The sequence below is a fragment of the Lathyrus oleraceus genome, chromosome 5, assembly GCF_024323335.1.
Source record: "Lathyrus oleraceus cultivar Zhongwan6 chromosome 5, CAAS_Psat_ZW6_1.0, whole genome shotgun sequence".
NCBI lineage: Eukaryota > Viridiplantae > Streptophyta > Magnoliopsida > Fabales > Fabaceae > Lathyrus > Lathyrus oleraceus.
This window is the reverse complement of record NC_066583.1, coordinates 629,584,023-629,597,665: the sequence shown is the minus strand read 5'-3', so window position 1 is coordinate 629,597,665 and position 13,643 is coordinate 629,584,023. Positions and strand designations below refer to the sequence as shown.

Here is a 13,643-nt window from a genome sequence, read left to right as displayed (position 1 = left end):
AAAGGGGTAATTATACACATAATTATTATCACAGAAGGACTTGTCAGATCACATGACATTTTCGTGTCTTGGGTAGCAGTGATGTGTTGCTAGATACCGCTCACTGTTTATTATGTTAAATACGTGATTTAATATAATTGTCAACATCGCGAAAACCTACAGGGTCACACACAAAGGACGGATTGATGAGAGATAAAGTAACTAAGGAACATTGTAAGGTACGGTGCACTTAAGTGGAATACGAAATATGGTAAGGTATCACACGCTTAAGTGATTTTGGGCATATTATAAGATATGGGCCAAAATACACTTAAGTGGACTTTTTAGCTTGAAACCCACACAAGTGGTTCTATAAATAGAACCCTTGGGTAGAAGCATTGTCACTCAGACTCAACTCAAGTGAAGACTTGGAATTTCGTTTCCCTCTCTATCTCACTCAAAGCCTTCATTCGTACCAGCTAACACTGAGATTGAAGGAACCCGTTCGTGTGGACTGAGTAGAGACGTTGTCATCGTTCAACGTTCGTGATCGCTCCGCGGATTTGTATCCAAGGTTTTGATCGTTACAAGAGATCTGCACCAAAGGTTTGAATCACCACAAGAGGTAACGATTCTATCACTGATCATGCCCATTCGTAAGGATCACTAAATGGAGAAATTTTTAAATTCTGCTGCGTCTTGGATGGCAATTCTCCTTCAATGAGATACAAACATCATTTGGTCAAAGCATCACAGTTTTGGAACACAGATTTATATACAACACTCTATATTCTCAGTTGGCCGGTAATATTTATCGGGCAAATTTGAACTATATTTTTCACGAGGTTAAACAAGCTGATAATGTAGGCTCCGATAGCAAAAAGTATGGATGCACAATTGTGAAAACATATGGTATCCCATATGCTTGTCTTATTGCTAAAAAAGTGAAACTTGGTGACCCAATAAAAATGGATGAGGTTTGCACTCATTGGAAGAGACTTAGGTTTGATGGTGATGGTGTCATGAAGGACGGTAAATCGAATATTTCTATTTTAACTGAATGGGAAGTGATATAAGATAGATTTTTGAAAGTCAGTGACAACATGAAACTCCATATCAAAGAACAATTGAGGAAGATTGCCTATACGAAAACCACCGACATGAAACCGCCCTCTCAACCGGTAAAAACAAAAGGTGATCTGAAGAAAATGAAGCCTACACCGAATGACAATTCGACTACACGGTCTCCTTCATATTTTGAACATGTTGACAAAGTTTTTCCCGACTCACCAACTCCAAAATCTCAAAAAAAGTATTGTCAAAGGAGCTTGCATTAGAAAACCACCTCTGACGCCTCCTTCACCAAAGATTCGATTCATCGACGAGATGTCGGTTTTTATGCACAAATATATCAAGCGGATCGTCAATGTTAAAGGGGATGGTAATTGTGGTTACCGAGCCGTTTTGGCTTTGCTCGATAAAGGAGAAGATAGTCATACACTTGTCCTCCATCAACTTATCCAAGAGTTGAAGACACATAAAGAATCATAGACATGGTTGTGCAGAAAGAAAGAATAATTCGACAACGTTTATGAGTATCTTGTTCCTTGCCTTAGCGCTCCGGAACTGGAGGAAAAATGGATGTGTTTCTATGACATGGGTCACCTAATATCAAGTGCATATGACATAGTGTGTATTGATCTGATATGATACGGTTTTTCAGAAACCTTTTTTCCACGGCGCACCGCCCCATCTCAAAATCAAAATGATTGTATTATGTGTATTTGGTGGCTTTCAAAATCAAGTCATTTTGTTCAAGTTTACTTGAAACCGGGATGCCCTATACCACTTACAGCACCGGAGTGGAGGACTCATTCAACAACAAAAGTCGAGACTTGGTCTGATAATTTTATAGAAAGGATGCAAGAGTTCGAGAAATTGAGCAACATTGAAAGAGAATCAAATGCACAAAAGTTCAAGGGGGTACCACCAATAGATTTAGCCGGTGATATATGTTTCAATTCATTTTAATTTCTTGTTTTACCGGACAAATAAGTGTATGTAATTGTGTCTCAATATAAATGAAGTGTTACATATTGACCCTTTATTCATATTTTGTCTTAATACATTTTTTATCTTCCCCCATAACAACATTTGTGTTTATTGTAAATGAAAAAATAGGTTATGTTATAAGTTATGTTCTAGAACTAGTTCAAGAGAAGTTCTGGAGATGCATCTCCGGAACAAGATAATAGGGTGCACTTCCGGAGATACATCTCTGGAATCAACATGTCAGTCATTGAGTGGTTCATATTGATTTATGGCTTCTATAAATTAAGGTGCTCTTATGTTATATTTCACAAAAACTGAAAATGTCTCAAATGTCGCCACAAAATATTGACTGGTATGTCGCAAATATCTCATTCTCCAACAGAGCTCTCTGGCGCACGTTCAAGCTCAACGGATTCACCTCCCTCGATGATATCAAAGACGAAATTTATTATCTCTTACCTTACGGAGACAATCGAAAGATTGTGAAGCTCAAGTATCGTTCATCGTCGATTGACAAAAGAAGGAAGATTAAGCTCAACAAATGTGAGCTCAAGACGCAAGCAGTTGTAAGGACTATGTGGGATACATTTTTCCGTTTTGAAACAAAATTTCCCCTCGAGTTGGAAGCGACTATTTCAAGATTCGTCGAAGATATTTTGAAGATGTTGAATCGTCCACCTGGATATTGAAGTGTAATGTTGCATTTTATATTGAACTCATATATGTAATCCTAATTTTATTTTATGAATCTTAATTTTAATTTGGAGAAATCCCTTGTTTTTGGGTCTGGTACTGATGTGTCTGGCTTACGAAAATATAACTATGAGAAATTTCTAGAGATACATCTCCGAAATAAAATAAACTAAATAATAGGGCGTCACTCTCAATGGTTTTACTTGAATGCGTGTTGAGGTATTTCCAGAGATATATTTATGAAAATAGGAGACATTTATAAAAATTCGCGTGGTGCAGTAAAAACTTCTAAGATGTGTAAAGAAACTCCACTCAGAACAAATTTTATGAATACTGCTGTAAAATGGACTCTTCTTAATGGGCTTTGTATGACCCAGGTCGTCTAGAGGATCCAACATCTAATAAATATAACTGTTCAAACGGTACCGTTTTCTATCATTAAATTTAAATAAATAAATAATATTCAAAGGTGAGTCAACTCGGAGCGGGTAAGGCTTAAAGCGAGTTACGATGTTGACCTTTTCGGTTACCGTTACTGTCTTTTTCCTACACAAATCAAACAAATCAAACGTACACAATTTTCAAATTTCAAATTTTTCTCTCTTTCCTTCTTTTAACCAAATCCCCAATTCCAAACCAAAAAAAAAACTCTCTTTTTCTATCTCAAACAAAAAAACGGTTTCTTCACTCCAATGGGTGCCTCAGGAAAATGGTTCAAATCACTTCTTTCTCATAAAAAAATCTCATCTTCAACCACAACAACAGATCAAGTAAATTAACCTTTTTGTTGTTTTTTGATATGTTATGGTGTTGTTTAGTGTTGATTGATTTGTTAATGTTTGTTAAGGAGAAGAAGACGAGTGGTACTACTAAGAAGAAATGGCAGCTATGGAAGTCATCTTCAGAAGGATCTTCTTCTTCAAGTATGAAGAAGAGTGGTGGTGGTGGTACTGCTTCCGTGTGCGATTCTTCTCTTACTGCTGCTGCGGTTGCCGTGGTGGTTCGAGCTCAACCTAAGGATTTCAACCTAATCAGGCAGGAATGGGCTGCTATTCGAATTCAGGCTCTGTTTCGAGCCTTCTTGGTAATTATTTATTTTCCTTGTTTAGGTTTTTTTAAGCTTGCTTTGATTTGTGTTGTGAGTTTCTACTTTATAGTATTTTGAAAATTTTATCACATAGTGCTATTTTCAAATGAAACATGTTTGAAATTCCAAGTTTACTTTTGTGTGTGTTTTGTTCCAATTTTTGATGAGCCAAAATTGATTTTAGAGGAATACTCGCCTTCGTGTTGTGGTTAGGTAAAGGCTTTCACCATTTTGGTTGGTACAAGTGTTTTGTCGCAGTCATTTTCGGAGTAACCAACTGTTTTTAAAACCTTAGGTAGTTAGGTTCTTTTGTATGGCTGTTGTGCTACTAAAATGCAAGGGGAATATGATGCATAACTGAGTCCATCATTGAGCATAAACACTAGCAAATTTGAGGGTTTGATCAGCCACTTTTGTCTCTAATTGTTTTAAGAGGATTTGATCAGTATATTAGGCATATGTTTCTTGACTCTTGAGCTTATTTTCTCGGTGTAGGCTAGAAGAGCTTTGAGGGCATTGAGGGCAGTGGTGAGGCTGCAAGCTATATTTAGAGGCAGGCAAGTGCGAAAACAAGCCGCAGTTACTCTAAGGTGTATGCAGGCTCTTGTTAGAGTTCAAGCTCGCGTAAGGGCTAGGAATGTAAGGAATTCTCCAGAAGGTAAAGCAGTTCAGCAGTTGTTAGACGACCATCGCAACCAAGCTGATTCTGTTAAACTCATAGAGGTAATCATCATAATAACTAAGCTCTCTATAATTTGCTTCAAAAATATCACATTGGATGATATATTCTAACATATAGAAAGTTTTGTTATCTTAATTGTTATCAGCAAGGATGGTGTGAAATTCCTGGAACTGCAGATGAAGTTAAAGCAAAGCTAAGGCTGAGACAAGAAGGAGCAATCAAGAGGGATAGAGCAATGGCATACTCTCTTTCGGCACAGGTGATTAAGTCGAGAAAATCGAATCTGATATATACGCATCAGTTTGTTTTCTTTGCTATGATTGAAGTTATTAATATCTCTGCTTGCATATTGCAGTCAAGAATGAGTGCTAGTCCGAACTCGAAATCAGCGACTCCTCTCAAGCATCATCACAATCGCGACAACAAGAGCTTAGGAAACGGGTTGTTAGAACGCTGGATGGCGAACAAGCCATGGGAGAGTCCAATGTCAAACAGGAAGAGTGAAGAGCTTGTTCCTACTTTTCAAACGAGAAGGAATGGCATGACAACTAGGATTTCATCTCTTAAAATCTGTCAGCAAACTCCATCCTCTTCCACCATAAGCTCCGAATACATGAATGACGATAGCGTTATATCATCTTCATGTACATCTGGATCTCCATCTATCATGCCATTCAGCAATACTACTGTTATGGCGGAAGCAAGAGAGGAAAAAGATGTACCAAGCTACATGAGTTTGACAGAATCAACAAAGGCTAAACTCAAAGCTTTAAGGAGCTCTTCGCAGAATTCTAAGAGACTCACAATGGACGATTGTCTGTCTCATAACACAAATTCAACGTTTCTGAATGGATATAATAGCATAAGCAGTTCTGGCTCCGACCCTTCGGTTAATATATGGAAGGATCGTTGTGCGACACCTCTAAGAGCGAGTTACTATCAAAAACGATACGGAAGGAGATAGAGAATTTCTCTAACAGTTTCAGCCTGATGTGTCTATTTTCAATGAGTTCAACAGCTTGTTGTCCATTGTCATGTTGACACAATTAGACAGACAAATTTAGTTTTTCTGCAACAACCAAGTTTAGCTTTTTATTACATCAGTACTTTTTCTGAGAAAGTGGTTAATTTATAGTGTAGATAGATAAAACATGGATTGTGTGAGAAATGCAATAGCAAAATATTGCACTACATCAATTTATATTTTGTGTGTTACTCATATATGATAGCTGTTTTTTAATTAGTTAATCCCCTCCACAGAATAGCTTCTTAATGTATATTTAGATTAGCACTGAATGACTGAATTTCGAAGATTCAACAAAGACTTTGACAAAATCACGGTAGTCACCTTAGTTTTGTCAAACTCATTGTGACTCTAAATAAATTTAGTCTTCATATTTTCGAAAATCTCAAATGGAAAATTAAATATATGATTACCTTACACGATCATTTCTTTCGCACTCCATACCTCCTCCTTAACCCAAAACTCTTTAAAAAAATCATTTCAATCAACTTTTCAACTCCAAATCATCATTCTTGTGTTTTATCATATCAAATAGAACAAAAAAAGTTGCAATTTAAGGTAAAGTTCATTCATTTCATATCTTAATTGCATTAATCTTGTTCTTGAGCTGAAAAAATGAATGTAATGTTCATATATACATCTCCCAAGTTGCTTGTTACTGTGAATTTTTTTAATTATTTTTCTATTTTGGTTTGTACTAAATATGGTGCACTCGAATTGTTGGGATTTAAGAGGGGTTTTTCAAAATTAATCCTCTTAGCGAAATAATCCCGATGAGCGGATCTTGATTAAACTATCAATCACAAATCAAACACAAAACTTGAAGTGTGCTTTAACTTTGACCACAAACATGAAAAATACAATGGTCTCTACGAAGTCCACGCGAGCACAAAGTGGAACACGGTGCTAGTTGTCTCTTGTTTTGAGAAAATTGACAATTAAGATTGGTAGGGAAAATAGCTCTTCTATTTATAGAGAGCTACTAAAATCCTAGTGCTATTATTTTAGGCTTTTTTAAAATAAACTAAATTTTATTTAATTAAAATTATTTTAATTAAATATATATTATTTATATTTAATTAAACTCTTTTAATTAAATAAAATATTAACTAAATTGAATCATATTTAATTTAATCAATCGTTAATTCTCATTTATTTATTTAAATTAAATTAAATTAAATAAATTATATATGTGCTAATGTATTAAACAATTTAAATACTATCAACACGTGATTAAATTAAACATTATTTAATTTAATCATCAATTTCACCATCATTACTCTATGCGTGTGACCCTGTAGGTTCTCGTAATGCTGACAATAATATTAAATTACCTATTTAATATTATAAACAGTGAGTGATATCTATCAACACATCACTGATATCCAAGTGACGAGAATGTCGTGTGATCTGACATAACCTTTCTGTGATAATGATCATATGTACAATTACCCTTTTGTCCTTATAGCTATATTGAACATTAGAATAAAATGTGTCACCCTTGTATGGTTCAATATTTTATTCCTTGATCCTTGAGTATACTTGATAACAACAAATAAGCTCAATATCTCATATCGACTTATTTGAGCACGACCATGTATTTTACAGTCATACTCTATCAAGGCCCCCACATATATTACTCTCATATATGTAGGAGGGGCAAATCCCATCTAGGTCAGTCATGTCCCTTAGCATGATTTGTAAATTACTTATAAACCATCTTTATGGTCATCATGTTACGGATAACGATTGATTGACAATAAAGTACTCGACTCCACATCTAGGATCCATAATGGTTTCAGGTCGAAGGATGATATACATCACTATTACTATGAGAATAACTTATGACACTTACATAACGTACTATGTAGTATTGTCATGATGGTTCAATCTAGTATAAATAGTACTCATAATATTTATGCCTACGTGAAGACTTGATATCTCATATCCATGACTTGTGAGATACAATCATCAGTCTACTCGCATAATAGTCTCTATGCATTATTATTGTCCTATTTGACAATAAAGCTTGACTATGAATACTTTAAGAATAACTTCCTTATGTTTAATGAAGTCTCACTTAATATATCATTAAACATACTAATTATTCTAAGGACTTTATTATGTCATATACAAGTAACACAATAAATACAATGCTAATATATATATATATATATATATATATATATATATATATATATATATATATATATATATATATATATATATATATATCAAGATCATGATACAAAAGCATATATAGTCAATACTGATTGACTATTAGGGCTTACTCCAACACGTATATGTTTCTCAAAGTTACTATAAGTAATGATGTTAAACTGGATGAGATGAAGGATGATGTTAAATCTGGTGCTAGACTAGTTGATGTTGAGTTAGATGTTGGTTAACAAATTAGAAATGAACAACTATTTACTACTCGTAAACATATGCTTGAACAGGTCTGCACGAAGGTCAGGAAATTGGGGTTTGACATTGTAATCAGAAGGTTCGACAATGATTCTAATAAAAGGCAAACATTTGTAACTATGAGATACAAGAGAAGTGAACGTATGTTCCACCGATTCAAAAGTTGAAACGTGTTGACACTGGATCGAGAAAATATGAGTGTCTGTTTAAATTGTGTGGATATCGTAAAGGTGATTATACATGAAAATTTAATGTGATTTTTGGTTTGCATGATCATGCCTTGCAAATCGAGTTAGCCGGTCATCCCATTGTATGTCGCCTTAAATCAGAGGAGAAGGGAATTGTTTCGAAGATGTCTTTAGTTAGGGTGGTTCCAAAAAACCTACTTACAGATTTGAAACAGAAAAATTTGAAGTGTTTCAAATATCAAGCAGGTATACAATACACGTTATCGAAACAACATGGCGATAAGAGGTACAAGATCCGAACTGCAACAACTTTTGAAGCTTTTGGATGATAACCACTATGTTTAGGTACAGAGTTTGTGAGAATAAAGTCATTGTCCGTGACATATTCTGGACTCATCCTGAAAGTATCAAATTGTTCAACATATTTCCCACTGTCCTCATAATTGATTCAACGTATAAGACCAATAAGTATAAGCATCCACTTCTGGAAATTATTGGTGTTACTTCTACGGAGAAGACTTTTTCAATGGGATTTTCATTTTTGGAATCCGAAAAAGAGGTCAACGTTATGTGGGGCTTGGAAGTGTGCAAGACTTTGTTGAAAGGCCAAGAAAACATGTCGAATGTAGTTGCCACTTATCGAGACACCACACTGAGGAATTCGGTTATAAAGGTGTTTCCTACGTCCTACACATTACTTTGTCGATATCATATAACAAAAAATGTGAGAAGTCAGCTCAAATTGACGGTAGGCACCAAATAAATTAAGGGTGAAGACAGAAAAATGGTCAAACTTAGTGTGGTGTTGGAAAAGATAATTGATGCATGGAATGGTATATTAATTTCATCCACAAAAGACTTGTATGTTGCATCTGTAATGCATTTTAGAAATGTGTGTGTGTCAGATATCCATATTTCTTGAAATACGTTGAGAGTACTATTCTGGACCAAGTGAAAGAGAATATTGTTTGTGTTTGGATCGATTAGGTTAGACACTGAAGGAGAGTAGTGATCCAAAACGCAGCGGAAATTAAAATTTTCTCCTTTAGTGATCCTTATGAATGAGCATGACCAGTGATAGAATCATTACCTCTTGTGGCGATTGAAACCTTTAATGCAGATCTAAGGAGTGATCACGAAAGTTGAATGTTGACAACGCCTCTACTCAGTCCACACGAACAGATTCCTTCAATCTTAGTGCTAGCTGCTACGAATGAAGGCTTTGAGTGAGAGGGAGAGAGAAACGAAATTTCAACTGAATAAATGCTTATGCATAAGGGTTCTATTTATAGAACCACTTGTGTGGGCTACAAGCTAAAAATTCCACTTAAGTGTATGTGGCCCATATCTTATGATATGCCAAAATCACTTAAGCGCGTGGTACCTTACCATATTTCATATTCTACTTAAGTACACCATACCCTACGATGTTCTACAATTCACTTAAGTGCACCGTATCTTACGGTGTTCCTTATTTATTCTATCTCTCATCATTCCATCCTTTTGTGTGTGACCCTGTAGGTTTTCGCGACATTAGCAATTATATTAAATCACATATTTAACATAATAAATAGTGAGCGGTATCTAGCAACACATCACTGCTATCCAAGACACGAAAATGTCATGTGATCTGACAAATCCTTTTGTGATAATACTTATGTGTACAATTATCTTTTTGCCCTTATGTCTATATTGAACACAAGGCATAGACTGTGTCATCCTTGTCCAGTTCAATATTGGGCTCGTAGACATTTATCTTGTTACGCAGGATGGGAAAATTCCATCTAGGTCATTCATGTCCCTCAGCATGCTTCGTGGAGTACCCATTAACTGTCTTTATGGTCATCCAATTACGGATAATGTTTGATCAATAATAAGGCACTCGACTATACATCTAGGGTCCATAGTGGTTTCAGGTCGAAGGGGGGTATACACCATTATCACCATGAGAATAACTTATGACACTTTGCATAATATTCTATATAGTATTCTCATAGCGGGTCAATCTAGTATAGATATTACTCTTAATATTCATACCTATGTTTAAGAACTGATAACTCCTTATCCATGATCCATGAGATGTGATTATCAGTTTATACACATAATAGTCTTAATGCTTTAATGTTATCCCACTTCACAATAAAGCTCGACTACAAATACTTTAAGAATAATGTCGTTATGTTTAATGAGATCTCATGATTAAGTCACACTTGATACATTAAACGGACTAGCTATTCTAGGGACTTTATTAAACAAACATAATAAAGAAAAAGCCTTTTATTATTAATAAATAATTCGACACAAGTACCAAAAATATTGGTCTCTAGGGCTTACACCAACAAACACCTCGGCAACACAACAACTAATATAGTCAAATATGCACATTCGGCTAGGGGTGTACATGGGTCGGTTTGGGTTGTGTTTTGCCAAAATCAAAATCCAAGCCACATAGAGTATACCGGTTTGGATGAGGTCAAATAACCACCCATAACATCATTGGATCGGTTTGGGTAGAACCATAAATTTGTGGGTTGGATTGAATTGGATAGTGGGTCACCCAATTTTTCCCCTTTATTTTCTTGTATAATTATAGATGACGTGTATATATATATATATATATATATATATATATATATATATATATATATATATATATATATACCGGTTTGGATGAGGTCAAATAACAACCCATAACATCATTGGGTTGGTTTGGTAGAACCATAAATTTGTGGGTTGGATTGAATTGGATAGTGGATCACCCAATTTTTTCCCCTTTATTTTCTTGTATAATTATAGATGACGTGTATATATATATATATATATATATATATATATATATATATATATATATATATATATATATATATATATATATATATATATATATATATATATATATATATATATATATATATATATATATATATATTTTAAATACCTAAACTATTTTTTTCTTGAAAAATAGTTTAGTTCTATTAATGTTATTCTTTTAATATCAAATGTCTAAACATTCTATAAAATTTATAATAAAAACATTTTAAAAATCAAATTGTATTTGCGAGAGGTCTTGCTCTAATACCATTTGTAACGCCCCAGACTACTTTTAGGATTACTGACTGGCCCCACAAACCAACACGGGTCTTTTCGGCATGCTTTGTCCTCACTCACACGCTTTCTGAGAAACTTCCCAAAAGGTCACCCATCCAAATACTACTCCAAGTCAAGCACGCTTAACTATGAAGTTCTTATTTGTTAGGCTACTAAAAAGAATATCCATCTTATTGGTATGGGTAGTACCAATTAATCCTTATAATCCTTCCTTCAATCATGCAGTCTTATACCTGCACAACCTCAAGATCCCTCTCATTTTGATCTGAATTCAATTTTTTCTTAGAAGCTGCTAGGAGTGTCTCATTATCATGCCCCGTGCACTGACAACCACTCCCTGTCCCTCAGGTGTTACAAGTAACCACTTTCCGCCCTATTCGGCCCCGTGTGTTACAATAACCACCATATCATTAGAATCATATGAATCTTGACGTGAAAAGTTCTCTCCTTCGTCCTTGCCTTTTATTGATCCCTTGTTTTTCCTGTACCAACAACTCTTGACCAAGTGACCTCACTTTTTACAGTTATAGCACTAGACACCCTTTTTCTCTTCTTTGTCTTTATGATAGGAATTGTCTTCTCCTCTTTTTGAGGATTCAGAAGCTCTATCATCGATCTTATTCTTGTGAGGATTTGAACAAGACTTCTTGCCCCGAGTCTTGTAGATTTTGCATTTGAACTTGTTGCAACCACCATTCTTCTGCCATGACTAGGCTTGTAGTGCTTGCATCTGTTTTCTCCATCGAAGCCAATTCTTTCCGTCAAGATATGGAAGGGAATTTGGTAAATTTTCGTTACCATTCATCTTTGCAGCGATTGATCAACATCAACCCATGATCCCGGAAACACGATCTCTGATGTGTGATTTTTGAAAACACGATCAAGAATCTAACTGAAGCTCTATATATCAATTTGTTAGTGTGTGAGGCACTTTTAGTGAGGAGAGAAAGAGAGAATAAGAAAATAAGAATTGTATTATTGAATTGAATGAATAAAACTGAATTAGAAAGTGTCTATTCATATACACCCAAGTGACTTGACTACCAAGTAAAATAAAAAATTAAGTAACAAATCCTAAACCCTAATTAGCTTTGGGCTTAGGCCATACAACTCAACTTGGATTATATCTAATTTCTCAACAGTATTACAATAATATCTAAAACTAGAATTACATAAATTACTCAAAACTAACTAGTATTATAAACAAAATAATCAAAGTGAGATATCCTAAATAATTCAAAATCATGACTCGCAAAATAAGAGCATAAAATTGAAGCAACCAAATATGAATACTTCACAATCATCATTCATCAAATTACAAAAAAAAATCAAGAATATTTTTCAAATATCCTCCACAGTTAAAAAAAATCATGAGATCAACATTAATATGTTCAACCAAATTCTAGTGATAAAAAAATACAAATATTAATTAATATATCAATTCATTAAGAGATCTAAAAAACAAAATTATATAGTAGTTAATGGTAAAATGTATGGGTTAAGTGGGTTTTAGGGGTTGGGTATGGGTTTACCCTAAACCTAATTATTTTGAACGGTTTTTCATTTTTGAAAATCATATTGACCCACTTACCCATTCAAAACCACATTTTTGAATCAATTTGGGTGGGTTTAACTAGATTCAGTGGTTTTACCCAACACACGCACACCCCTACATTCAAAACTGAAGAAATGATTGGGTGATAGTAAGGATGATTTCTGTTGGGACGATGTGAACCAAATGCTACAAAACTAACATAATGAAATACAAACAACTTTTGGTTGGAGCATTACCGTGTTAAAACATTGATTCAAAGAAAACGCTCTTTATTCAAAGTTGGCTGGTTGTGCATCTCGAACGGGATTGGATTTCATTTTTCACGAAGCGAAGTGAGCATAACAAACATGTTTAGATAGTTCGAAGTGTGGATATACACTTAGGAAGACTTACGGTCTTCCATGTGCTTGTCTCATTTCAAAAAATATAAAGCTTGATGCCTCAATATGTATGAATGAAGTGTGTAGTCATTGAAAAAGGCTCCGGTTAAACGACGATGGTGTGATGAAGGATGGTAAAACAGGTATAACTATCATGACTAAGTGGGAAATAATCCAAGCTATATTTTCTAAAGTTAATGACACCATGAAATTTCATATCAAAGAGCAGCTGAGGAAGATTTCCTATCTTGAAACCTTCTTTGGAATCGGTTAAAACTAAGGGTGCCCCTAAAAAGGTCAAAACGACACAAAATGCAACGAAGCGGTCTCCTTCGTACTTCAAAGATGTTGATTCACATTTCCTGGATTCTCCAACACCAAAATCTAAAAAGAAGTTCCTACAAGGATGCTCGCATTAGCAAATCACCTAATTCACCACCGAAACCGAAAATCATCTTCATCGAAGAA

The 13,643-nt window shown here is 34.7% G+C and overlaps 1 protein-coding gene across 1 annotated transcript; it reads left to right on the top strand.

The window, feature by feature from the left end:
* Positions 1-3,329: 3,329 nt before the first annotated feature.
* On the top strand, positions 3,330-5,736 carry LOC127087347 (protein IQ-DOMAIN 6). Its single transcript, XM_051028234.1, has 5 exons — positions 3,330-3,494; positions 3,572-3,808; positions 4,307-4,534; positions 4,639-4,752; positions 4,849-5,736. The coding sequence occupies exons 1-5, from the start codon at positions 3,417-3,419 to the stop codon at positions 5,455-5,457; spliced, it is 1,266 nt and encodes a 421-aa protein (XP_050884191.1). The 5' UTR covers positions 3,330-3,416; the 3' UTR covers positions 5,458-5,736.
* The last annotated feature ends 7,907 nt before the right edge of the window (positions 5,737-13,643 follow it).